This window comes from Corythoichthys intestinalis, chromosome 15, assembly GCF_030265065.1.
Source record: "Corythoichthys intestinalis isolate RoL2023-P3 chromosome 15, ASM3026506v1, whole genome shotgun sequence".
Lineage (NCBI taxonomy): Eukaryota > Metazoa > Chordata > Actinopteri > Syngnathiformes > Syngnathidae > Corythoichthys > Corythoichthys intestinalis.
Genome location: NC_080409.1, coordinates 35504976 through 35530191, shown reverse-complemented (window position 1 = coordinate 35530191; position 25216 = coordinate 35504976). Strand labels below are relative to the sequence as shown.

At 38.6% G+C, this 25216-nt stretch overlaps 2 protein-coding genes across 8 annotated transcripts in view; one reads left to right on the top strand and one right to left on the bottom strand.

Annotated features, from left to right (window-relative positions):
• LOC130930661 (inositol-3-phosphate synthase 1-A-like) overlaps positions 1-21104 on the bottom strand; it is a 33195-nt gene extending 12091 nt beyond the window's left edge. Inside the window, exons 1-7 of one of the 4 annotated variants that reach the window (XM_057858661.1) lie at positions 20974-21076; positions 11973-11999; positions 7141-7265; positions 6902-7063; positions 4922-5051; positions 1732-1925; positions 1506-1655 (exon numbers count right to left, since the gene is read on the bottom strand). In XM_057858661.1, the coding sequence (XP_057714644.1) occupies positions 1506-1655; positions 1732-1925; positions 4922-5051; positions 6902-7063; positions 7141-7254 (750 nt within the window). In that variant the 5' untranslated portion in view covers positions 7255-7265; positions 11973-11999; positions 20974-21076. Of the gene's footprint in view, positions 1-1505; positions 1656-1731; positions 1926-4921; positions 5052-5788; positions 6773-6901; positions 7064-7140; positions 7266-11972; positions 12000-12093; positions 12688-20973 lie in introns of those variants that run through there. The other 3 variants (XM_057858662.1, XM_057858660.1, XM_057858663.1) reach the window with 3 other exon arrangements.
• The window catches only part of LOC130930669 (programmed cell death protein 10-B), a 33701-nt gene continuing 15421 nt past the window's right edge, over positions 6937-25216 (top strand). The window contains exons 1-2 of one of the 4 annotated variants that reach the window (XM_057858678.1): positions 6937-7084; positions 24238-24518. In XM_057858678.1, coding sequence (XP_057714661.1) covers positions 24429-24518 — 90 coding nt within the window. In that variant the 5' untranslated portion in view covers positions 6937-7084; positions 24238-24428. Of the gene's footprint in view, positions 7085-20326; positions 20537-24237; positions 24519-25216 lie in introns of those variants that run through there. The other 3 variants (XM_057858675.1, XM_057858677.1, XM_057858676.1) reach the window with 3 other exon arrangements.

Here is a 25216-nt window from a genome sequence, read left to right as displayed (position 1 = left end):
TTAAAGAAAAATATGGCACATTTTGAAAGATGGGTTGTATTGCGATTAAATATGATTAATTAATTTTTAAGCTGTGATTGACTCGATTAAAAATTTTAATTGTTTGACAGCCCTAGAATAAATACAATTTTAAATTAATCAATTTTAATCAAACAAAATTAACCAAATAAAAATGGCTGTGGATGCTCATGTTTCAGTGCCATTCACGGCACTAGGCATCCAATCCATTTTGACTGGGAGGGTTGGCAGCGATCATTCGCTACCAGCCTCTCCCTGTCAAAAAGGATTAGCGGTCTAGCGGTGTCAATGTCAACCAATGAGTTGTTAACATATAATGTTGTTTCAACCGTCAACTTGTTCATTTTTTCCATCAAAACTTGCTCAAGTGACATTGGTTTACTTGACATTTCAAGTTCTGCCAACTTTTTTTTTTTTTTTTTTTTTTTTTTTACATCAAGTCATAATGTTGCAAGGCTAGACTATTTGGGTCACTTTTTTAGTACTTTCTGTATCCACTACAAGGGCGTAGGTTTGGTCTCAACATGGGTAGGGACGCTATTACAGCATAACCTGCATGTACACTTTTTGCTGGGGACGGGACATTAATAAGACCAAACAGAGTGGATACATTTCTCAAAAATAGCTGGTTACTACATTAAAATGAAAAAAAGTTAAAATTATTTTCATAGGGAGAAAGTCATTTTTCAAAATGCTTCCTTCATTTCAAGGAAATTTACAGTGGTTGTGTTTTGGTGTTTTTGGGGAGGGGTGAAAAAATGTGCATAGGCTGCAAATACACTTTTTTTTAAAATGATGTAGAAAAAAAATACATTTTAATTAATGAATAAATGCACAAAATGCACAGTTGAATTAAAGTTGACAGTAGGAAACATACAGGAAGACACCTCTAAGCAGCTTTCTACTCTAGTTTCACAAGTTAGCAAGGTCACACTGTTTAATGTTATGCAAACTCTGATGCAGGTTGGACTTTCAGTAGCAATTAGTGGCATATTCCCCACCTCCACAACATTGACATATTTTTACAGTACTTACAGTGGCTGCTGCTGGCCGAAAAAAAAAACCTCTTTTAATATCCCTCCTCTTCAAAGGGGGAGGAGGAGGCGGCATATTGACATGTATTTCTGACGGGATTGTGTGAAATTGGTGGTTCTAGCCATCAGCCAATGAAACGTGTGTTTGAGGGGAAAAAATGGACCGGCACATTCAGCAAGTGAAAAGGGGTGAACATAAGTCTGAACATAATAAAAGTAATTCACTTAATAATGGTAGGGTACTTTCAATCCTAACAACACAAGGGAAGACAATCTAAATTACCTTTATAGCTGAACTCATTGTAAAATTCAAATAAGGTCGCTTAAAAGTTGGTGGGGACAATTTGAGCATCCTGAAAAGTTGCTAGTGTTATGTCCCTACCGTCCCTATACAAACCTACGCCCTTGATCCACTAATTTAGCAAATTTCCTAATTAAACCCTTATTTCTCACCTGAATGGCAGCAAGCAGATTTTCCGCCGTGTCATTTACCCCCGGCACCACGTCGCAGAAACGCTCGGTGGTGGCGGTCCACACCACGATCACTTTATCCACCCCGCTCGACTGCTGAAAGTCACGAATGTCCGCTCGGACGTGCTCTACCTGGAAATTAAATATTGCGTTAATTACAGCTAGTTGGTCAGGTGCCGCTGAACAAGACAAGGAAATTTAGCGCAACCTGCTCAGCCATGGAGCCGCCAAGTACGTTGTCGGCCCGGCTCTCCTGATTGGCGGCAATGAACTCTGGTTTGAAGATGGAGGGTCTTGGTGTCATGATGGCCATATACGGTCGCAGCTGCTCTTGTAGCGACCAGTCCAGCACCTGGGCACGCTCCATCGCCCTTCCCAGATCCAGCGAAGAGATATCCCAGCCTGGGAACACATTCAATACGGAAACAGTAAGTTGACATTATTGCAAAGGCAATTGTCTGGCAAAATGATACCAAGAACATAACCATGACTTGTCAGTGAGGTAAAGACTGCTACATCAGGGCCAATATTATTACAATATTATTTGAAGAAACCTGTTAAAACTGTTTAGAAAGTGAATGATGCGATCCCAATTTTAGAGTAGCCAAGTCAGATAACTGTCCTCAACCCAACAGAAACTATGATTGAATTGAACACTAGCGGGGCGAGTGATTTTTATTTTCAGAAAAGTTTGCATTTTTTAAAGGGCACGACAACACCTTCATTATGTGCATCCCGGCAGAAAGAATCTTGTTTGATGAATGGAAAAATAAAATTTTCACTTCTGATGCGTACCGTAATTTTCGCACTATAAGGCGCACCTGACTATAAGCCGCCACCCACCAACTTTGGCACGAGAACAGCAGTTGTTCATAGATAAGCCGCACTGGACTATAAGCCGCATCTGTTCTCACTGTGTTATGGGATATTTACACCAAAATATATTAACTGGTAACACTTTATTTGTCAATGGCATTATAGACCCTACTCACCTACGTCACAAAATGACGTGTCGCTGTATCCGGCCGCCATATTGTCCGTCATATTTTAGCCCTATTCTCAATGGTTTCAATTAGTCGTGCAATTTATAGAGCAATTCATGGAAGCCCCGGTGTTATCTGACGCTGTAAACTCATTGGATGCGTTGCATAAAAGGCGTTATGTGGAAAAGCTTCAGTTTATCCATTCGCCAGATCCATATTTGATGCCTAAATCGATGTTTTTTGACCCGCTGTCTTCGCCGTCTCTGCCTGACATCTGCTACCCTGATATTTACAACTATCTTGTCCACACAAAATCAGCCTATTCTCACGAAAGTTTGAAAAAGTTTAAGAGCTTGGAGGCTTATAAATACTTCGTTGCTGGTTGGGTGAAACAGCTCCTAGTCCACGAAAATTCGGCAGGAATCTATCTTGTGCTCGGGAAGGTGAGTTATGAAATTTTCAGTTCAAAATCTTTTGTTCTTGCTAACATCCACTGTCAAGTCTAATGTATTTCATGTCATTTGTCAATGGAGCTAGGGCTTTTAATGTTTATATGGTTTAGCGATAGCACTCTCACTACATACATATATAATATGTAATAAATATGAAGTGCGATAGCACTACTCCAGATTATCCCTAGTTGAATTTATTTTTTGGCTTTTGACCTCAATAGTGAAATTGTAAATTAATTGTATGACAACTGTCTTATTATCCCCTTATAATTATATATTTTCAGGTAGTTCATTCACAACGTCTGAGTGTATGTTGTCGGCGATTAGCCTAGCAATGATCTTAATTGTGGTTGTCAGCCCAAAACCCTCTAAATATATATTAAATGCATCTTACCAGATATAAAATGACTACTACATAATCTGTGGTAATCGTTTGGAGCCCAGTTTTCTCGTCGAATTGCAGCAACCCATCTCGCTCTCCTCCCCGGGTCTCTCGGAATCCGGTAGAACTTCAAGTCTCTCCGTCTATCTTCTCTGTTATTGCAACCGACCGCCACACACGCCTTCATCATTTTGCTTATTAATGTTAACGAGCAGAAAAACACGCCATAATAGGAGGAATTTACGTAGCGGTAATGCATCAAAAGTAATGAGTTGACGGACAATATGGCGCGGGGGCGTGGTTGTGACGTCATGTGAGTAGGGTCTATACGACTGTCATGAGACCAAATGAACCACCATGAAGCTTTGAGCCAATTGGCTGCAAAGCTTCATTGCTTCAAGAAGCTTCATTTGGCCATCACTGCTCACTTGGGGGAGACCGTCAAACCTCTGTTGCCACCTGCTGTTATCAGTGTTGTCGTCCAACATGCCTCCTAGCATGCATTGCGGCACTACGGATGTAAATAACAATAAAAATTCATGTTCTAATTATTTCTTCAGTTACTGTTCCAGTTGTTTCATTAATTGCTAGTTATGGTATTTAGTAACACTTTATTTGACCGTGGTGCCATAAGACTGTCATTAGACAATCATAATTATGACATGACACTGTCCTGAGCATTTATGAATGCTTATAACAGATGTTATTTAGAGTTATCTGGCAAATTATCTCACTTTTGAATGGATGTTAAAGATTCAAGCTAGACATAAACAGAGTTAGTTGCACAATTTGCCGGATGACACTTGATGACATACTGTAAGCATTTAGTAATGCCCATGATAGTGTCATGTCATAATTATGACGGTCTTATGACGTTTTTAGGATGCCCCTCTCAAATAAAGTGTTACCTATTAACCCAGCTAAATTAACAAATAAGCCGCGCTGGACCATAAGCCGCAGGATTCAAAATGAAGGGAAAAAAGTAGCGGCTTATAGTCCCAGAATTATGGTAATAGTGGACAAAACATCAATAAAAGGAGGTATTTCCAGGAAGTGGTCTCGTTGGTGCAGAAAGTGGACAGACATTTTATCAATGCCAGCAATATTTTAGGCATTCAAATGAATCAGATTTCCCGCCCTTCTTTGTGACATCATTGGTATCCATTAATATGTGCACCTGTGCTTGAGTCTACCATTGTGCATGTGGGTGGGTATAACTGACATCACAAAATGACTGCTCTTGTTTAAACGTTATTTTCTCCATTGTAAGTCTAAGAAATTCGCCATTTTCATATTTAAAATAAATAAATCATAATAATAATAATGAATACTTGTCTCAAGGTATTTTTTTTTAATTTACACTAGGGTGTTGTCTGTCCATTTAACTCATTCATTGCAATTGCCATTTTTTGTCAATGGCAGCCAATGAGTTAATGTTGTCATAATCCCAACTTCAACCTCAGGAGTAACATTTTCAAAAGTTAAAACCACCCTCGTTTCTGTGTCTATTGCATTCTGGGAGCTCTAAATTTGCCATGAGTAAAAGATTCCACTCAAATACACGCAAAAAAGACACCTTACCGTCAAAGACGATGTCGTTGGGGTGAACCATAGGTAGCAGATCACAGAAAGGCACGTTGACCTCTCCGTCAGGCCCTGATCCAAGACACACAGAGGAGGCCTGCAGCAGTGAACCGAAGTAGTTGGCTTTCTGAAAACAGAAGTGATAACATCACATAAAGTCAGGGTGCACGGGTGTCAAACTAAAATTTAAATCTTGATTTGAAAATAAAAGAAAAAGCTTGTAGTAACAGCTTTAAAAATAGTTATCAACTCATTTGTTAATCAATTGGCAGTGGATAGTTTCACTGCCTTTGAAAGTGCTAGGGATTATATTCAATTTGACTGGGAAGGGTTGTAGTGTCTCTCTGAGATTTAAAGTGCTTGTGACACGAAAAAGCATGTTTATTTCATAATACACGCGGTATTTTATGCTCCTGAATGATATGGACCGCTTGGATGTGTGTGGAAGCGATCGCTATATTTATTTAGGTTTTTGAATCCCGCGCCAGGAAAATGAGTGACTTCCGGCTTCGGTCTCGCATTGAGGAGGAGGGCGCTGTGACGTGTACGGTAGAAGACGTCCTCTTCACGCTACAGTGTACTGTTGTGTATGAGGACGAAGGATTCAGCTGATTTTGCGGATTAATACTTTTATTTTTTGCATCACGCCAGCCAAACGGCTGCAGAAAAATCATTCTGTATGCGGGAGAGGCGTATGCGCCTTTTTGGAGTTTCAAAAGGTTCCCATTCACCGTGGATATTTACTGTGGGACCATTGGACTTACAAGGAAGTGAGTAAACATCTTGTTTTGTATTATGTCAAATACGAATACAGTGATTACAAAGTAAACACTATAAAATTCCTTTAAATAAAGGACTACTTACGTTTGATCATTGATAGGCATGTAAAAAGCTATCCTCACGCTCATTAGCAGTTAGCTGTTAGCTACACAACAATTCCAGCCACCCTCCTCCAGGGAACGAACTGTAAATTGCTCTCCGCCGGGCGGTTTGCCGATCTGCAAAGAAACTCGACAACCGGGTCGTCATGTCAAATAATCCAGGCTAGTTATGTGTGATTTTCCACTTCGAAGACTTTGAAACATCCCTCGGTTCGGGTTAGCATGTCGGCTAGCTGTCACTCCTTCTGGTCTGTTTACATTCTCCGAAGCCGGGGAAGGGAAATGACATATGTCCGATTTAGGTGTCATAAAATATCGTTCGGCAGGTGTGACAGTAAAGGTAAAGTCGACTGTTTTGACCATTATGGAGTAATTTTGCCATGTCGTCTTGAATAAATGGATTTTTATTATTTTATATTCCATTTAGCACAAGTTATTTGTCATGACCATGCCATTTATTTAGCAATTGGGGAAAGTACTTGGGTAAAAAGAATATCCTGTAAAAATATTGAAGTAAAGAGACAGAAACAATGACATTTTGCCGCTCTCTTCGTCGCGTTTTCCTCATTGTGAATAGTTCCCCCTCGACGGGCTGACTGGTCCTTCTCAAGCCATTTATATAGCTATTGGGGAAAATACTTGGATAAAAAGAATATCCTGTAAAAATATTGGGAGTAGAGAGACTGAAACAATGACATTTTGCAGCTCTTTTCGTCTCGTTTTCCTCGTTCTGAACAATTCCCCCTCAATGGGCTGAATAGTAAAACCGATGAGCCTAGTCTACCGCTGACGTCATCCACCTGTTGGGGACGCTAAAGCCCTATAATTGTAGGCGTGGCTAACCGGCAGATTAAAAGACTAATTTCTCGTCATCTGCGCTTTGCTAAATTGTTGTATATGGTCGAATCGTCTCAAAATATGATTCTAATTCACATAATAATGCCATTTAAGACTTTTTTTCTGGTGTCGTATGCTCTTTAAAGTAGCTTTAGTTTGAATCTCAAGCTTTAACGTGAACATATAAATCAGTTTTTCCACCAAGGTCATCTGGCCACAAGAACACCATTAGAAACCGGAATCTCAGGACCTCGCTCACCTTGACTCCGGTCTTTGTGTTCCAGGTAAGCTTCATCTTGTTGGCCAGCACGGCCGCTGTGACCGTGGTTCCGTTGTTGCCTCCCCAGCCGACCAACATGACCCCCAACCGGGGAACATGCGTCTCTGTGCGGAGGGTCATCTCAGTGGAGCGGGGCGTCACCTATGTGACAGTATGAGCCCGGTCAGCACATGTGCAGAAGACATTCTACCAAGTTTACATTTTATGTTTTTACTTACCGTGACTGTAGTGCCATTTTTGTGCACGGATGTGGTGTGGTAGGAGTACTGAGCTTCGATGTGTGTTTCTGAGTACTTGACATTGGGACTGTTGATGTGAATCTTTACAGACATGTTTGACGATTCTGGAAGGAAAAAAATGAATGTTATTCAAACATGATTTGAACCTATTTAAAAAAAACTGCAGAAACGTGACGGTGAAAGTTAGAACGTGCAGATTCTTTTATGTGGCACTTGCAACACAAGCATTTGTAACAATATTCGTAAAGACATCTAAATAATATGAGGAAAACTCACACGCTGTAAAAAGAAAACTTCCTATTACTCAAGCTGAGCTAAAATTTTAACTGGTTCCAGGGTGTTTGGCTGAGGCGGGGAGTCAGCGACCTGTGGCTCTAGAGCCGCATGCGACTCTTTAGCGTTGCCCTAGTGGCTCCCTGGAGCTTTTTCAAAAATGTTTGAAAATGGAAAAAGATGAGGGAAGAAAATATGTTTTTAGTTTTAATATGGTTTCTGTAGGAGGAAAAACATGACACAAACATTCTTCTAATTGATTAATATTGTAATGAAGTTAAATTTGAGGCGGTATCGTTCAACAGAATATTTACGTGGTGCGTCATTCTCAATAGGAATTACTTCAGAGAAAATAAACATTTACCGAGGTGTTAATTTGTGCCGGATCCTGCCGGAACAAGATCCGGCATCTCTTGATTTCTGCCTCCCTGTGTTCCGGTGTTCTGCCAAAATCTCCTACATCGGCAAAACGTGCTACATTAGCCGAATTTGACACCCAAAGTGCGCTCTAAACTTGTTTTGTTTAGATGCATACAGGAATTACGTACTAAAAAAATGCCTGCAGAAAATACTTAAATGTAGTTATATCAAATAAGGACGGTTTAAATACGCTACGTGACTAATATGGTCAACTGCTTTAAAGCTAACACAAAAAAAACACAATGGTTAAAAGTATGAGAGGGTAATACGTGCAAAAATTATCTTTGAGGCAGTGAAAAGGTTCTAAATAACTAAATAAAAACAAAAATTGTGAGTACTCGCCGCTTCTAACCGATGTGCGCATGCGTGTGGATGCTTGCTGAGCATTATGTAGACGGTTCGCCGCGTAGTAAGGAATGGCCGAACACCGGTACTTATTTGTGCAGATCCGGCACCTCTCGTGTATAAAAAAAAAATAATAATATAAAAACTTTTTTTTTTTTTTTTAAGTATAAAATAAAATAATAATATGCATAAATTCATTTAGAGAACAAATCCCAAGAATAGCGTACCGCACGAATGCTTTTTTTAGACCGCAAGGCTGCATGACGTCACCATCGTAAACCGGAAAGGGGGCAACATAGAAGCGAGCTCGCATATAACACATATTAGTACTGAGTTGAGGCTTGTAAGTCCCACAGCATGGCAAGTGGGCATTTGTGTGTTGTTTTCAGCACAATTTTCTGCATATGTTCCTGGACCTGTGCCCGTCTCGTCATCCCTGCGCTGTCATATGTACTTTGCGTTCCGGCACCTTATGATTTACAAATTAAGCGCTGCATTTACCTCATTTTCTGCACTATAAGGCGCACCTTCAATGAGTTGCCTATTTTAAGATGGTTTTCATGCACAAGGCACATTGCATTATAAAGCGCAGCAGCAGTAGTAGTAGTAGTAGTAGTTAGAGGTGGGAATCTTTGGGCACCTAACGATTCGATTACGATTACGATTCAGAGACTCCTATTCGATTATAAATCGATTATTGATGCCCCCATCCCCCCATTTTTTTTATTATTTTTTTAATGTTTTGTATATTTGTTCCAAAATTGTTCAAAAATCCTCTCAGGCTAAATAAACCAAACTGCTATTTTAGTATCAAGTTACCGGTTAAAAACAGTAAATAAAATACTCAAGTCCCCATTCTGTATCAGCAGCTTTAAACTACTACATACAATTAATTTAATGTCGTGAATCAACCGTTAAAGTTGTTAAAATTGCGACCGTTATTCCATAATTTCCCTCATGTCTACTTTCGACATTTGAAAGTTTTAAAACGGTTTCATCATTTAAAGATAGATTCAAGTCAAGATTTTGCCGATTTAGGAGTATTTTAGATAAAAAGTAATTAGGTTCTCTACAACAGAGCCTTCTAGAGAAGTCTACTGCTTTAAGATGGCGCCTGTTTACTAGCGCGGGAAAGTCTGTCATTTCACATCTAGTCTAGATATATGTGATATCTACCATAGCCGTATGTTGCCGTATGTTTGTAGCAACTAGCAAATGGACACTGTTTGTAGCGGCTGACGGCCGCAGTCAGGTATTATTGTGTTTTTTGTTTTTTACCTAGCGGCATTAGCTGCACATGATATTTACTCTCGGTCCGTTCCTCATTGCGTCCCGAAGACCGCGCTGACTGCGTTTTATTTCCGCTTTACCTGGTATAATTCAATAATCGGAATTTTTATGTTTGTGAATCGTTCTCGAATCTTCCACGGCCGAATCGCGAATAATCTAAGAATAGGAAATTTTGACCGCCTCTAGTAGTAGTAGTAGTAGTAGTAGTGGTGGTGGTTGGCGTTGCGTTATGCATCCACAAGATGGAGCTTAGCTGAACGGAATATCATGACATGATTAACTAATATTGATCCATATATAAGGCACATCGGATTATAAGGCGCACTGTCGGTTTTTGAGAAAATTGAAGGCTTTCAGGTGTGCCTTATAGTTTGGAATATACGGTAATCATGAAGGCTGTATTTGTAGCCAATTTAGTCATTTTTATAATAGGCTAATATAGCTAATATAGTTACATACAGCATGTGTTGCCTTCATTATAAAGTTTATATAAGGCTTGAAATTTTTTGCGGCTCTAGACATATTTTTTTTTACTTTTTTGCTCCAATTTGGCTTTTTCAACATTTTTGGTTGCCGACCCCTGGGCTAAGGTGTCTGCATGTTTTGCTCCCATTGTGGTGGCCAGAGTTCAAAACAATGGAAGCCGGTAAAAGAGACAAATCAAAAAACTTTTTATTTCATTTCATATATTTTAGTTCAGTCTACTTAAAATTTTGAGTATAAACACTTAACGGAAGTCCAAGTTTCTTAAAATTTTTAGTTTAAGGCGTTTTTTATTTTTTACTTCAAGTTTTCCACCAACTCTTACAAATACTTGTGAAAGGGTTTGAAATTTCAGGTTCTGCCAAATTTTTATTTTATTTATTTTTTTAACAGTGCCGCTTTACAAAATATACAGCGTTAATGCATACATAGTGCTGTCAACGTAAAAGCTATTAAAGCAGAAAGACTACAATTATGAAGAAAAATTGAAAATACATATATATACAGTGGGGAGAACAAGTATTTGATACACTGCCAATGGGAAAACCCATTGGCAATGTATCAAATACTTGTTCTCCCCACTGTATATCCTGTATATATCACGGTAAAATAATACTAACACCTTGATCTTATAAGTACATTCCCAATATTCCCAGGAAAAAACATTTCGCAAGATTTTGAAGTAATTTTACGAACATAGTCACATTTTTATGGCAGGGGGGCTCTGGATTTTTTTCCCTCGCTGCAAGCGGCGATGTCAGCAGACTTGATACCCACTCGGGCTTGCTTCCAGAGCTGGCAAAAAGACCAATGGGCTTCCAGAGTACTTGAACCAGAACCGAGTCGTCAGGGGCATTTAGAAAGAAAGAATCATGGCAGCTAGTAACAATGGCCCTTATGTAAGGGCGAGCATAAATGCCAAACTTTGGTGCTACGTGCCTCAAGTCAAGTGATGTTAACCCTTTATTGGGCAAGTGACTATTTTGGGAAATTGAAATAACAGCCTCATAAAGACCTGGCGTCCACATGTACGTAGAGATCACATTTTGGGTCAAGCAACAATATTAATATTCGGTATAGTACAAGAGTGGCCTACAACTACATGACCTAAAATGATGTTCACATACGTAGACGTCAGATCTCAATTCTAATTACTTCCACCTGTCAGTGAAAGGAGGAGAAGGTTATGTATTCAGTTCCATGTCTGTCTTTCTGTGATCAGGATAACTCAAGAATGAATAAAAGGGATTCTTATCAAACTTGCAGGATATTTTTCATAGTATGAAACAGAAGAGCTGAATAAATTTGGTCAGAAGTCCGAAAAGAAATGTTCATGTGCAGTGTCGTTGTGTTTCTCAGTAAAATAAAATTTATATAACATTTCTGTTGCCTTCGATAAAAGATCAACAACTGCAGGAATCAGATTTTTCCTTTTTTAAACATTTTCTTTAATAAATCAATTAAAAAGACTACTTACTGTTTGTTTGTTTTTTTATATATATAAATACAAAAATAAGAGTGTTTACAGTTTTTCCCCCTTTATTATCATATTTTTATTAAAACGTGAAAGTAACAATTAATACATAAATAAAAATTATTTTCCCCTATTTATTAAAATGAATAAGTAAATGATAATATTAACAGTTATCCCTGCTTTTGTAATAAAAATTGGAAATTATCAGAAGAATTGGAGGTCAACAATATTTGAACGATTGATCAACAATCAAAATAGTTGTCGATTGCTAATCAGTTAGTGGATTAATCATGGCAGCCTTAGTTTCTCTGCTATTGTAGTTACCGCAACACCAATTCAGGTGCGTTAGATAGTGCACTATGAACTTGCTTGAAAGTCAAAAATGAAGAAAAAAATCAACGTTTTCACATGTAATACAGCAAAAGAAAATGTCAAAAAGATTGAAACATCCTATGATTTAACATGCAATTCACTTACTTTTTTAACACACAATCAAAGCCACAGTTCCTCATTATGTAATGCTTACCGGTCTAGCACACTGGTTGATTTTCCACTAGAACCAAGAAAGAAAAGCATAATTTAATTTGAATCCTTAGCAAATGTCTTAACTACCAATACAAAAGCTTATAAATGAGTGATGCTCTTACATGTGTTTGCTGCATGCGTGTCTTGCTGCTGCTGCTGGCAATGTGAGCAAGTGGGAAAGTTCCACAAGCTTCTACAAGCTTCCACAAACCTGGATTACTGCCAATGTATTTACTCCTCCCCTACATATGCCCCCTCAGTACATTAATACAGGACACGATACAAATGTGTTATTATTACACAAATGCAATTAACCAGCTAAGGGGAATTAGCTAGTCATTACATAATAAATATGCAGAATTAGTGAGGATTTTGTTGTAAACGAGGCAAATCCTCATATTTTTCCTGAAAAAAATTGCATTAAAATTAATTACAATCTTTTTACAGCATTAGGAGAAGAGAAACTTGTCATTTTTAAAACTATTTTTGTAAAAATAATGTTTAAATTTTACTAGGAAAAACAACATGCAGTTTTACAAGAACAAAGTTGTCATCTTAGGAAAATAAACTAAGTCGAGAAAAAAAACATTAACTTTAATGACAGCGACACTTAAAATATTCTTTCCTCCTTTTAATATTTTGACTTAAATTGAATACTTTTAATCATTTTTAAATATATAACCGTATACAGTGCCCTCCATAATTATTGGCACCCCTGAAAAAGATGTGTTTTTAGCTTCTAATAATTTTTTAAAATTTAAATGATATGGGACCTTAATGGAAAAAAAGAGAAAAATCCAACCTTCAATACAAGTGCATTCCTTCAGTGGGGAAAAAAATCCCACATAAAGAAAAAAATATTTGACATCAAATAATGTGTGTCACAATTATTAGCACCCCTGGTGTTAATACTTTGTACACCCCCTTTTACCAACAAACCAAGGTCTGGTGATTGAGATGGCCATGGGAGGAGCTTGATTTTGTGTCTGGTGAACCATTTCTGTGTAGATTTGGCCATATGTTTAGGGTCATTGTCTTGCTGAAAGACCCAGTGACGACTGGATTGGATTTTTCTCTTTTTTTCCATTAAGGTCCCATATTATTTGAATTAAAAAATATATATTAGAAGCTAAAAAACACATCTTTTTCAGGGGTGCCAATAATTATGGAGGGCACTGTAAATAATGCTTGTACTAATATGGCAATATTTTTGTAAAATATTGAGTCTTTGCTTGTCGTATTGGAATACGAATACAGTATTTAAACATAAGCGGATTTTAATGGGGGGCCAGGCCCTGGTGTCCGACAAGTGTCATTGAATATAACTGACTTTCCTATATATATAAAAGTTGTAAAGCAATAAAACTGCAACAAAAATGAATGAAATTAACAAAAAAATATATTTTTATAATGGGTCAAAATTATTGTTAGACTTCTTAGACGGTGATTTGCTTTGCATATAATTCCCCCCCCCCCCCCCCAAAATTTTTTTTTGAAAAAAAATTTTTTTTTTTAATGTTTTTTTTCTTTGATTGAAAATATGTTTTTTTTTTTTTTTTTGATTGAAGCAATTTTTGGGGGATTGAATGATTTAGACACAAATGTCCTAATCAGAATATGGCCCAAACAAACAAACAAAAAAAACATTGCTTCAATCAAGAAAACTTTTCAATGAATTCAATCTCAAATATTTAAAATAATTTTTCTATGATTGAAATTTTTCTTTTTTTGATTTAAGTGATTTTCTTTGAAAATCGATATTTTTTGAAGCAACTTATTTTTTGATTGAATAATAAAGAGAATAATGTCCTAGCCAAAATGAGGCCCAAAAACAAATCAACATTAGTTCAATCAAAAAGTTGCTTGAATCAAAAAAAAAAAAAATGCATGTGAAAGCTTTTTTTTTTTTTTTTAGTTTAGTTTTTTGAGTTTCAAATTTATTTTTGCATTCAAACACATTTTCTTTTTTTTTTAATTGAACTGACATTTTTTGGGGTTGAATAATAAAGACACAAATCTACCGCAATATGGCTCCGCCCAGGGGATACAATTTTTGAATGGTGTAACTACATTGGCACGACACCGGCGGGCGTCCCATATTCAATGGCTGACGATCTTGCCGAAAAGTATTGCCTAAGCAGCCTGATTAAGAATTCCCCTCAAGAATGATTGGGGAAAAAAACGCTCATCGTCAACTTATTATTAGAAATATTCTTGTAAGTTAATTTTATTGCTGACACTGCTTTTCGGGGTCATCAACATGTTGTGCCCCCCCCCCCCCCCAGGCCCAAAAGTCAAACTCCGCCTATGTGTTTAAACCTAAATGTTTGTGTTTGTATGCGTCTTTTACAATATCTGGGCTTTGCTGTCCTTGCCACACAAAAATATTTCGACTTTACTCCCTTAATATAAAGCCAATTCTATCATGTTGCCCAAAATTACAATCTCATGAACCACACTGTTGAGTACTGTATTTAAAAAACAGGTCTTTACTCTTTCCCTGTGTGGGTGTGTGCGTGTAGATAGATGTCTTCAACCGGAGTCGGAAGCGTACAGTGCCTTGCAAAAGTATTCGGCCCCCTTGAATCTTGCAACCTTTCGCCACATTTCAGGCTTCAAACATAAAGATATGAAATTTAATTTTTTTGTCAAGAATCAACAACAAGTGGGACACAATCGTGAAGTGGAACAACATTTATTGGATAATTTAAACTTTTTTAACAAATAAAAAACTGAAAAGTGGGGCGTGCAATATTATTCGGCCCCTTTACTTTCAGTGCAGCAAACTCACTCCAGAAGTTCAGTGAGGATCTCTGAATGATCCAATGTTGTCCTAAATGACCGATGATGATAAATAGAATCCACCTGTGTGTAATCAAGTCTCCCTATAAATGCACCTGCTCTGTGATAGTCTCAGGGTTCTGTTTAAAGTGCAGAGAGCATTATGAAAACCAAGGAACACACCAGGCAGGTCCGAGATACTGTTGTGGAGAAGTTTAAAGCCGGATTTGGATACAAAAAGATTTCCCAAGCTTTAAACATCTCAAGGAGCGCTGTGCAAGCCATCACATTGAAATGGAAGGAGCATCAGACCACTGCAAATCTACCAAGACCCGGCCGTCCTTCCAAACTTTCTTCTCAAACAAGGATAAAACTGATCAGAGATGCAGCCGAGAGGCCCATGATCACTCTGGATGAACTGCAGAGATCTACAGCTGAGGTGGGAGAGTCTGTCCATAGGACAACAATCAGTCGTACACTGCACAAATCTGGCCTTTATGGAAGAGTGGCAAGAAGAAAGGCATTTCTCAAAGATATCCATAAAAAGTCTCGTTTAAAGTTTTGCCACAAGCCACCTGGGAGACACACCAAACATGTGGAAGAAGGTGCTCTGGTCAGATGAAACCAAAATTGAACCTTTTGGCCACAATGCAAAACGATATGTTTGCCGTAAAAGCAACACAGCTCATCACCCTGAACACACCATCTCCACTGTCAAACATGGTGGTGGCAGCATCATGGTTTGGGCCTGCTTTTCTTCAGCAGGGACAGGGAAGATGGTTAAAATTGACGGGAAGATGGATGCAGCCAAATACAGGAACATTCTGGAAGAAAACCTGTTGGTATCTGCACAAGACCTGAGACTGGGACGGAGATTTATCTTCCAACAGGACAATGATCCAAAACATAAAGCCAAATCTACCGTGGAATGGTTCAAAAATAAACGTATCCAGGTGTTAGAATGGCCAAGTCAAAGTCCAGACCTGAATCCAATCGAGAATCTGTGGAAAGAGCTAAAGACTGCTGTTCACAAACACTCTCCATCCAACCTCACTGAGCTCGAGCTGTTTTGCAAGGAAGAATGGGCAAGAATGTGAGTCTCTCGATGTGCAAAACTGATAGAAACATACCCCAAGCGACTTGCAGCTGTAATTGGAGCAAAAGGTGGCGCTACAAAGTATTAACGCAAGGGGGCCGAATAATATTGCACGCCCCACTTTTCAGTTTTTTGTTAAAAAAGTTTAAATTATCCAATAAATTTTGTTCCACTTCACGATTGTGTCCCACTTGTTGTTGATTCTTGACACAAAATTAAAATTTTATATCTTTATGTTTGAAGCCTGAAATGTGGCGAAAGGTTGCAAGGTTCAAGGGGGCCGAATACTTTTGCAAGGCACTGTAAGTAACTGGTGGCCATCTTGCATCAGGATGCTCCACTGAGTTATACTGTGTGGTTTATTTTTGTTTATTTAATCTTTATTTTATCAGGCAGTCTCATTGAGATTAACATCTCTTTTACAAGAGAGGCCTGAGCACAAAGAATCATTCCCAAATATCAGACAACACAAAATACACTAATGGAAACAGTTACAATGATCAGTAAAAACATCAGACATTAGAGATTTAAAATCACCTGGATGAATGATTGACTGTAGTCTAAGAATAGATTGCAATTCGTTCCACTTAAGAGGAGCATAATAGTTAAAGCCAGTTCTGCCAACATTAGTGCGTGTGAGTGGAATGTTTAGGGTTAAGTAGTTAGTCGATCGTGTTTTGTAGTTACTGGATTTGAATGACAGGAGAGATGTGAGAAAGCCAGGAGTTTGCACAATAAAGCCTTGTAGATGAATAACATGAGGTGGATATTTCTTCTTGACTGTAGTGAAGACCATCCAACGTTTTAATAAAGGGTACAATGATGAGTGCAGAAATTGTCATTGGTCATGAAATGTAGTGCACTGTGATAGACAGTGGTGGACTTGGCAATTTTGGGGACTAAGGCGAACATATCCAGGGGCCCTCTTCATGGGTCAAGGGTTAAAAAGCTGAGAAGGGTGTGGAGGAAATATGTTCCGGTACACTAGGGCTGTCCTAAACGACAAATTTTCTCCTGATTAGTCAGCCAACTAGTTTTATGATTAGTCGACTAATCTAATAATTTTCTGTTTTTTACTAATTTAGTGATGAAATTTTTGTTGACGCTTAGTAATTCACAAAACTATTTTGGAACACTTAAATTCTTTATTAATAAGTACAAATAATCATGTAAATAACAATAATTAATCACAAATAAACAATGAGGTTAAATGCTGATAGCATTTACTAGTGCAAAAGAATGGAAAGTAAACAGATTCAGAACACCGACTTTGCCTTTCCAACATTATTCAAAAACAATTCTTAAAAAAAAAAATTCTAGCATTATTTTTATGGTATACTACAATATACAGTATAATAGTAGCATAGTATTTATAATAATTATTCATTGCCAATCATATTTGTCATAAAGAGTGTCATTTGAAAGCTATTCATAGTGTAGAATCTGTATTCTGTAGTATTTACTCAACATATTATAACATTAATTCTGAAGTATGTGGGATAAACTCCAGAAATCATTATTTATATGACGAACATGACGTGCTTTTATTTTGAAATGTTCACCGGAGGTATGTTCGCTAAACCGCTAACCGAAAGCTTTACATTCCGTTAACAAACATTCTTTGTCATTGCTTGTGGTGTCACAAATAGATTTAATTTTTTTTTTCGTTAGCAAATGCTGTTAACCAGCTGTTGAGTGTTATTGTATGACTGATTGGAACTGTACTGCATTGTTTCGCCACAGGGTGTGCTGTCGTGTATTTTATGTTCGGTGTAAAGAAGAAGAAGAAAGTTAAAAGAGGCATTACCAGCCTGTTCTCAACTTCTCCCTCACTGCACTTTGGCTCTCATGGAGAGCACGTTCGCTCATGTGTTCGAAATAAATGATAGCCGACGTGCAAAGTAGCAAGTGAGCTGTAAAAATAGCCAGCTTAGTGGCGTAAAAACGCGGGAGAGCTAAGTGAAGCTAACGAACAGCTAAGCGGATCAAAGCGATGCTAAACGGAGCTAAGCGAAGCTAAACGGTGCTAAATGAAGCTAAGCGACTGATACTCAGTCCGTCGTCGTGGAACAGTTCATTGTAGTGCGGGTGTGTGGGGGAGAGATAATATAAATGCAGCATTCAAATGGCTTTCTTTTTTGTTTTGTTGTTTGTTTGTTTGGTATGCTGACATAATTATACATGACGAATAGTTGGGGGTGCTGCTGGCTCCGGTGGCCCAAGCTCTTGCTCGTTGGGGCAAGGGCAGCTGGTTGGGGGCCCCCTACTAGTTGGGGGCCTAAGGCGATCGCCTACTTCGCCTGGATAGTAGATCCACCTATGGTGATAGACCGGGTTTAACTGATGAAGAGTTGATGGAGCTGCATGACAATACAGGATGTCCCCATAATCAAGAACAGAAACAAAAGAAGATAACACAATGGTTTTTTTTCGGTTAGAAGTTGACAGACAGCCTTTGATTCTATACAGGAAGCTAAGTTTGAATTTAAGTTTACGGATGATGAATATGGGTTTTGAATGATAAATTACTGTCAATCCAAATTCCTATGTATTTGTATGAGTCAGTGAGAGTAATTTGGGTACCAGTTAGGGATTTGATTTCGGGTAAGTTATTGTCAGTAATGGTGGAAGTGGAGAAAACCGTGTATTTAGTTTTTTCAGCATTTAAAACTAATCTGTGGTTATGAAGAGATATTTGTAAAGAATCAAAAGCAGTCTGTAAATGAGTCAGACCTAGAGCTGGGGAAGAACTGGGAGCATATAGACCCCACTCACATAACGTCACAACCACGCCTCCGCGCCATATTGTCCGTCAGCTCGCCGTGTTTACGCATTACCGCTACGTAAATTCCTCCTATTATGGCGTGTTTTTCTGCTCGTTAAAATTAATAATCAAAATGGTGAAGGCGTGTGTGGCGGTTGGTTGCAGTAACAGAGAAGATAGACGGAGAGACTTGAAGTTCTACCGTATTCAGAGAGACCCGGAGAGGAGAGCGAGACGGACTGCTGCAATTTGACGAGAAAACTGGGCACCAAACGATCACCACATACTATGTAGTAGTCATTTTATACCTGGTAAGATGCATTTAATATATATTCAGTGGGTTTTGGGCTGACAACCACAATTCAGATCAAAGATGGTTATTTCTTCCGCCATCATTATTTTTTTAATAATATTTAGCTGGTACCAAGTGAAAGAAGCTGGCCTCGTCTGCAGATCATCAGTTAAGCAGGGGTGTCCAAACTTTTTGCAAAGGGGGCCAGATTTGGTGTGGTAAAAATGTGGGGGGCTACCTTGGCTGATTTACGTAGAACAATATATTTAAACAATTTTTAGCAAGCCCTTCTGTGTGTCACATTTGCTTTATTATTATTTTTTTTTAATTCATAATTTCAACAATCTCGCCTTTGTGGCGTTCTCTTTCAACACTCGGGCTCTTGCGAAATGCTGCTGCTGTGAAATTAAATTAGCTTCAAGTTGCTTTAATTTCTCGCTGCGTATATTCCATGTAATGTTGTCGTACATGTCAGCGTGTCTTGTTTGGTAATATCGCGTCACATCGAACTCTTTGAAAACAGCGACTGTCTCTTTGCAAATGAGGCAGACACAGTTGTTGCGTATTTTATTGAAGAAATAGTCCAATATCCACCTATCCTTGAAGTGTCGGCCATCGCAGTCAACTTTTTTTTTTATTGATTGTCGCCATTTTAGAAAATTGAAAGTAAAGGGTCACACGGGGTAATGTTGCTTAAAGTGCTGCTCTTAAAGTTTTTCAAAGTTTCGTGAGAATAGGCTGAGTTTCTGTGGACAAGATAGTTGTAGATATCAGGGTATCAGATGTCAGGCAGAGAAGGCGAAGACAGCGGGTCGAAAAATATCGATTTAGGCATCAAATATGGATCTGGCGAATGGATAGACTGAAGCTTTTCCACATAACGCCTTTTATAAAACGCATTCAATGAGTTTACAGCGTCTGAAAGCACCGGGGCTTCCATGAATTGCACTACAAATTGCACGACAAATTGAAACCATTGAGAATACGGATAAACAATGATGGACAATATGGTGGCCGGATACAGCGACACGTCATTGTGTGACGTTGGTGAGTGGGGTCTATAGAATGCAATCATCAGCAAAAAAGTGGACATTACAATATTGATTAGGAAGAATAATATTATTAATGTACATCGTAAAAAGGAGTGTCGTTTATGACCAACAACATTAAGAATGCGGCTATGATTTAGGATGGCTGGTGGAAAATAAACGTAATGCTTTTTCAAAGTATTTTTTTAAGTATACATCAAATTTGCTGAATCTCTGACGTTTGAAAATTGGTTGAAAATTGTAGCTATTTCACGGCCCCGACGCCAAATGGTCGACAAGTGACGACGCTTGTTCCCATTGACTCACAGCACGTGCCGGACATTTACTTTAAGTATATGATATCTATGTGTAAGCCGATGACGTTGAATATTCGTCCTCTCTGATTGGTTGAGTGAGCGTGTACGTAGCAACCGTCCGGAAGATGTCGCTCAGGCCAGTCCAAAAAAACTTCCGCCTTAAGTTGTAAAGAAAAACATAGCTGCTGCTAAAAAGACGGTTCTCGGACGACGCAAGCGCCCCTAAAAGCAGTCCGAACACAGGTAGAATCAAGTACGCGCGTCACACCTCGTCGAACACCCGCCACGTAAGCACTTTAGCAACGCTTGTTTTCTTTTACCGGCTTCCATTTTAGCAGGTCCGAGACGAATGTTACGCTTACGCGAGCTAACGCGGCTAGTACGTCCGCCGTTGTGGGCAGAATGCCGCTAACACTCGGGTTGCCCCGTGAAAGCGCTCGTGCTGTGCGGGCCGTGTCTGATCATCGAACCTGGACCCAATTGGGCCTTTGAAGAGTCAAACCAAACACTTCGACGAGTTTAGTCGAACGGTTTAGAGCCGAACGAAAGCTACGTCGGCTTCTTTCGAAGCTAGGCGAGCCCAGCCTAGCCGCTAACAGGCTGCGTTCAAGGTGGGCTTGGAGAGAAAAATGTCCAAACACACACTTGAATTAAAAAAAAACGTTCAACAAAGGGATGTTTCTTTTTCAATTCACAACTTTTGATTTTCGAGGGGTATTCTTACCCTTTTTATTTTCCAAGGCTTTGTATTTCCAAATGCCGGCAACGTGGAAAGCTTTCAGTTCAGAAATTTGTAAAGAATGACTCGTCATTTAATGTGTTTGAACAACCGCACAGGTTGTCTGCCACTCCCAGTTCTTGCCCCCCACCCCCCACCCCCATTTTCCTAAAACAACCGCATGCGAAACCATTGGTGTCCAAACTACGGCCCGCGGCCCAACTGCGGACAGTTATGGACCTTCACTGTCACTTTCAAAATTATATTCGCATGTCACTAACTTGACATTGGTAAAGTGACTGTTTTTTTTTTTTTTTTTAATTTAGAAAAACTTAACCTGGCTAGTTTTGTTTTAGAGCTGAAACGAATACTCGAGCAACTCGAGTGGAGCTGAAACGAATACTCGAGTTTAAAAACTGATCTGAGTAATTTTATTCCCCTCGAGGAATCGTTTAATTTTGCCAGCTCTAAGCATCACGTTCTGCGCGGACTACTTTTAATGCGGAACAACACGCTGACGTCACGTGCGTAGAGGAAGAAGCAATACAATATATATATATAGATATATATTAAAAAAAAAACCTTACTGCAGCTGACAGCCACTACAAACTACACCGACGTTGCCAAAAACTACGCCCGCATGATGCTAGTGTGGTAGCAGGTAGTGTCCGATGCGTCTCATAGATATCGCATGCATTTAGGACTAGATGTGAAATGACAGACTCGGCCGCGCCTGGGCAACGTTAGTAGACAGCCGCCATCTTTAAGCAGTAGACTTCTCAGCGCTAATAAATATAACGTTACTGTCACTCGCTCACGTAACGTTAGCCCTTCGGAGGGCTAGGTTTCTATTGATTATGACCACTGTCGATGCTTGGCTAACGTGTCTTACATACAGGCTTTATTTTATCTGTAAAAACACAGCGTTGAAGAGTGATGAGGGTGTAAAATTAAAACATAAAGCTAACTGTCAGTTTTAGCTCAGTAGTCATTGCTGAAGAAAACACCAAGTAGCACTGGTCCCTAATGTGCTCCAGTACAGTAGATATCATACATTTATTTTTAACACTGCAAAAACTCAAAATCCTATCAGTACTTACAGTTTAGACTAACTTAAAACTGAAGTAGAACTTAAAAATAGCTTGTCCCAAATGGAAGTTCAATTGAAACACGTGGGAAAAACACATAGCTTTCAAGTGATATGTGTTATCAAGCGTAATTACATTTTTAGGTAAGATTTTTTTTTTTTTTTAATAAGATCTAGAAGTTTTTTGAGTGAAAGCAGTGAATTTTTTTTCTAGTCACATCTGAGATGCAATTGTTGGCTGTTTTCAAAAATGTACATCGAAAATAAAGACATTGATTGACTGAAAATGGTTCAATATTGGATTAAATGTCTTTTCTTCTCATGTATATTTATAATTTCTCTTATCCTAAAAAAAAAGTTTTATCCGATTACTCGATTAATCGATAGAATTTTCAGTCGATTACTCGATTACTAAAATATTCGATAGCTGCAGCCCTAAACTCGAGTTTAAAAACGGATCCAAATAATTTTATTCCCCTCGAGTAATTCGTTTAATTTTGACAGCTCTAAGCATCACGTTTTGCCCGGACTACTTTTAATGCGGGACAACCTGCTGAAGTCACGTGCGTAGAGGAAGAAGCAATTTAAAAAATAAAAATAAAAAAAAACTTACCGCAGCCGACAGCCGCTACAAACTACGCTGACATTGCTAAAAACTAGCCTACAATGGTAGCAGGTAGCATCTGATGTGTCTCATAGAGATCACATGTATGTTGAACTAGATGTGAAATGACAGCGGCGTTAGTAAACAGCCGCCATCTTAAAGCAGTAGACTTCTAAGCGCTAATAAATAAGATTAACGTTACTGTCACTCGCTCACGTAACGTTAGCACTGCGGGGGGCTAGGTTTCTATTAATTATGACCACTGTCGATGCGTGGCTAACGTGTCTTACATACAGGCTTTATTTAATCTGTGAAAACATAGTGCTGTAGAGTGATGAGGGTGTAAAATAAAAACTTAATAATGCTAACTGTCAATTTTAGCTCAGTAGTCATTGCTGGATAAAACACCAAGTAGCACTGGTCCCTAATGTGCTCCAGTACAGCAGGTATCATACATTTATTTTGAACACTGCAAAAACTCAAAATCCTACCAGGACTTACAGTTTAGACTAATTTAAAACTTAACTAGAACTTAAAAATAGCTTGACACAAATAGAAATTCAATTGAAACACGTGGGAAAAACATCTAGCTTTTAAGTGATGTGTGTTATCAAGCGTAATGGCATTTTTAGGTAAGAAATATATATTAGAGCTGAAACGAATACTCGAGCAACTCGAGTTTATAAACAGATCCGAGTAACTTTATTCACCTCGAGGAATCGTTTAATTTTGCCAGCTCGAAGCATCACGTTTTGCCCGGACTACTTTTAATGTGGGACAACGCGCTGACGTCACGTGTGTAGAGGAAGAAGCAATACAATATACAAATTTTTTTTTTTTTTAAGTTACTGCAGCCGACAGCCGCTACAAACTACGCCGACGTTGCTAAAAACTACGCCCGCGTGATGCTAGTGTGGTAGCAGGTAGTGTCCGATGCGTCTCATAGATATCGCATGCATTTAGGAAGCGATGCGAAATGACAGACTCGGCCGCACCTGGGCAGCGTTAGTAAACAGCCGCCATCTTTAAGCTGTAGACTTCTCAGTGCTAATAAATATAACGTTACTGTCACTCACTGTCATTTTTTAAACTAAAATAAAAATGATACAGGTAACCCTGGTTGCATTGTATGTTGCGTTATTTTTAATGGTCTACAAATATAGATATCGGATTGGTATCAAAAAAATAAATACCGGTGATCAAAAATCATCAGTATATCATGTCCATCTTTCCGAGCATTCACATACATGGACATCAATTTTTTGGGTCATGCAGGCCATGATAATAACAGTTGGTATAAATGTGGCCAACATGTGATGTCCCCAGATATGGATGCCAGTTAAAGGATTAATGCGGCAAGCTTTCGCTGCCAGCTTTCCCAGTCAAATTGGATTGGACCTCTTTTGCCATAAGTGGCAGTCAATTTGTCTGCAAACTCAGAATTCACAGTAGAACAGCCTTCGATGTTCCGACAACCTTCTCTTTGAAAATCGTAAAAGATGAAATAAAATAAAATAAAATAACATTCTCTTTGGCACTAAATGAGTACACTTGACTTGATTCTATCTTTTTCTTAAAGGTTGCAGTCCCTGTGGAGATAAGATATTGTTTTTAGAAGAGTGTGCATGTGTGCGAGTGTGTATATGTGAATAAGTTGCTGTGCGTGGGTGTGTGTGCGTGCGTGCGTGTGCATGTATGTATGTGTGCGTGTGTGTGTGACTGTGTCACCCCCTCACCACCATCTGACCGAGAGCTCTTCCTCCTTGGAGGATGACAATGGAGGAGATGAAGAATGAAGCGGAGACAAACTCCATGGTATCCATGACTCTCTACGCTGTGATGTACCCTGTTTTTAATGAGGTAAAGAATATACAATAGCAATTCTTTGAACAATTGAAATTTGCCGATTTTACAAAGTCTGCTTCGATTCAATTCAAGCTAGAGTTGTCAAAAGTAGCCTTCAGCCCATCTGGTCACTGCTGCGGGCTTGTAGCCTCGTTTTTTATTTATCAATTTGTTATTAATCGTGTTAAATCGATTTTTTTAATGGAGTCGAAAATTTTAGCATTGTGACAACACTAAGCACTTTCGATGGCTTTTCTACTACATTGTGTAAACATTTAATGCAAACAGTTCCATTGCAACTGAAAAAAACATACAATTTTAAGGTTTTAGACAAATGTGTTGCTGAAATACGTTAGACATTTGAATGAAAATCAATTGAAACATAGCAGCAGACAGTGCTGGCCAAAAGTATTGGCACTCCTGCAATTCTGTCAGATAATGCTATATTTCTCCCAGAAAATGGATTGCAATTACAAATGCTTTGGCATTATTATCTTCATTTATTTTGTTTGCAATGAAAAAACACAAAAGAGAAAAAAAATCCTTATCATTTTACACAAAACTCCAAAAATTGGCCAGACAAAAGTATTGGCACCCTCAGCCTAATGCTTGGTAGCGCAACCTTTAGATAAAATAACTGCGAACAACCGCTTCTGGTATCCATCAGTGAGATTCTTACAATGCTCTGCAAGAATTTTAGACCATTCGTCTTT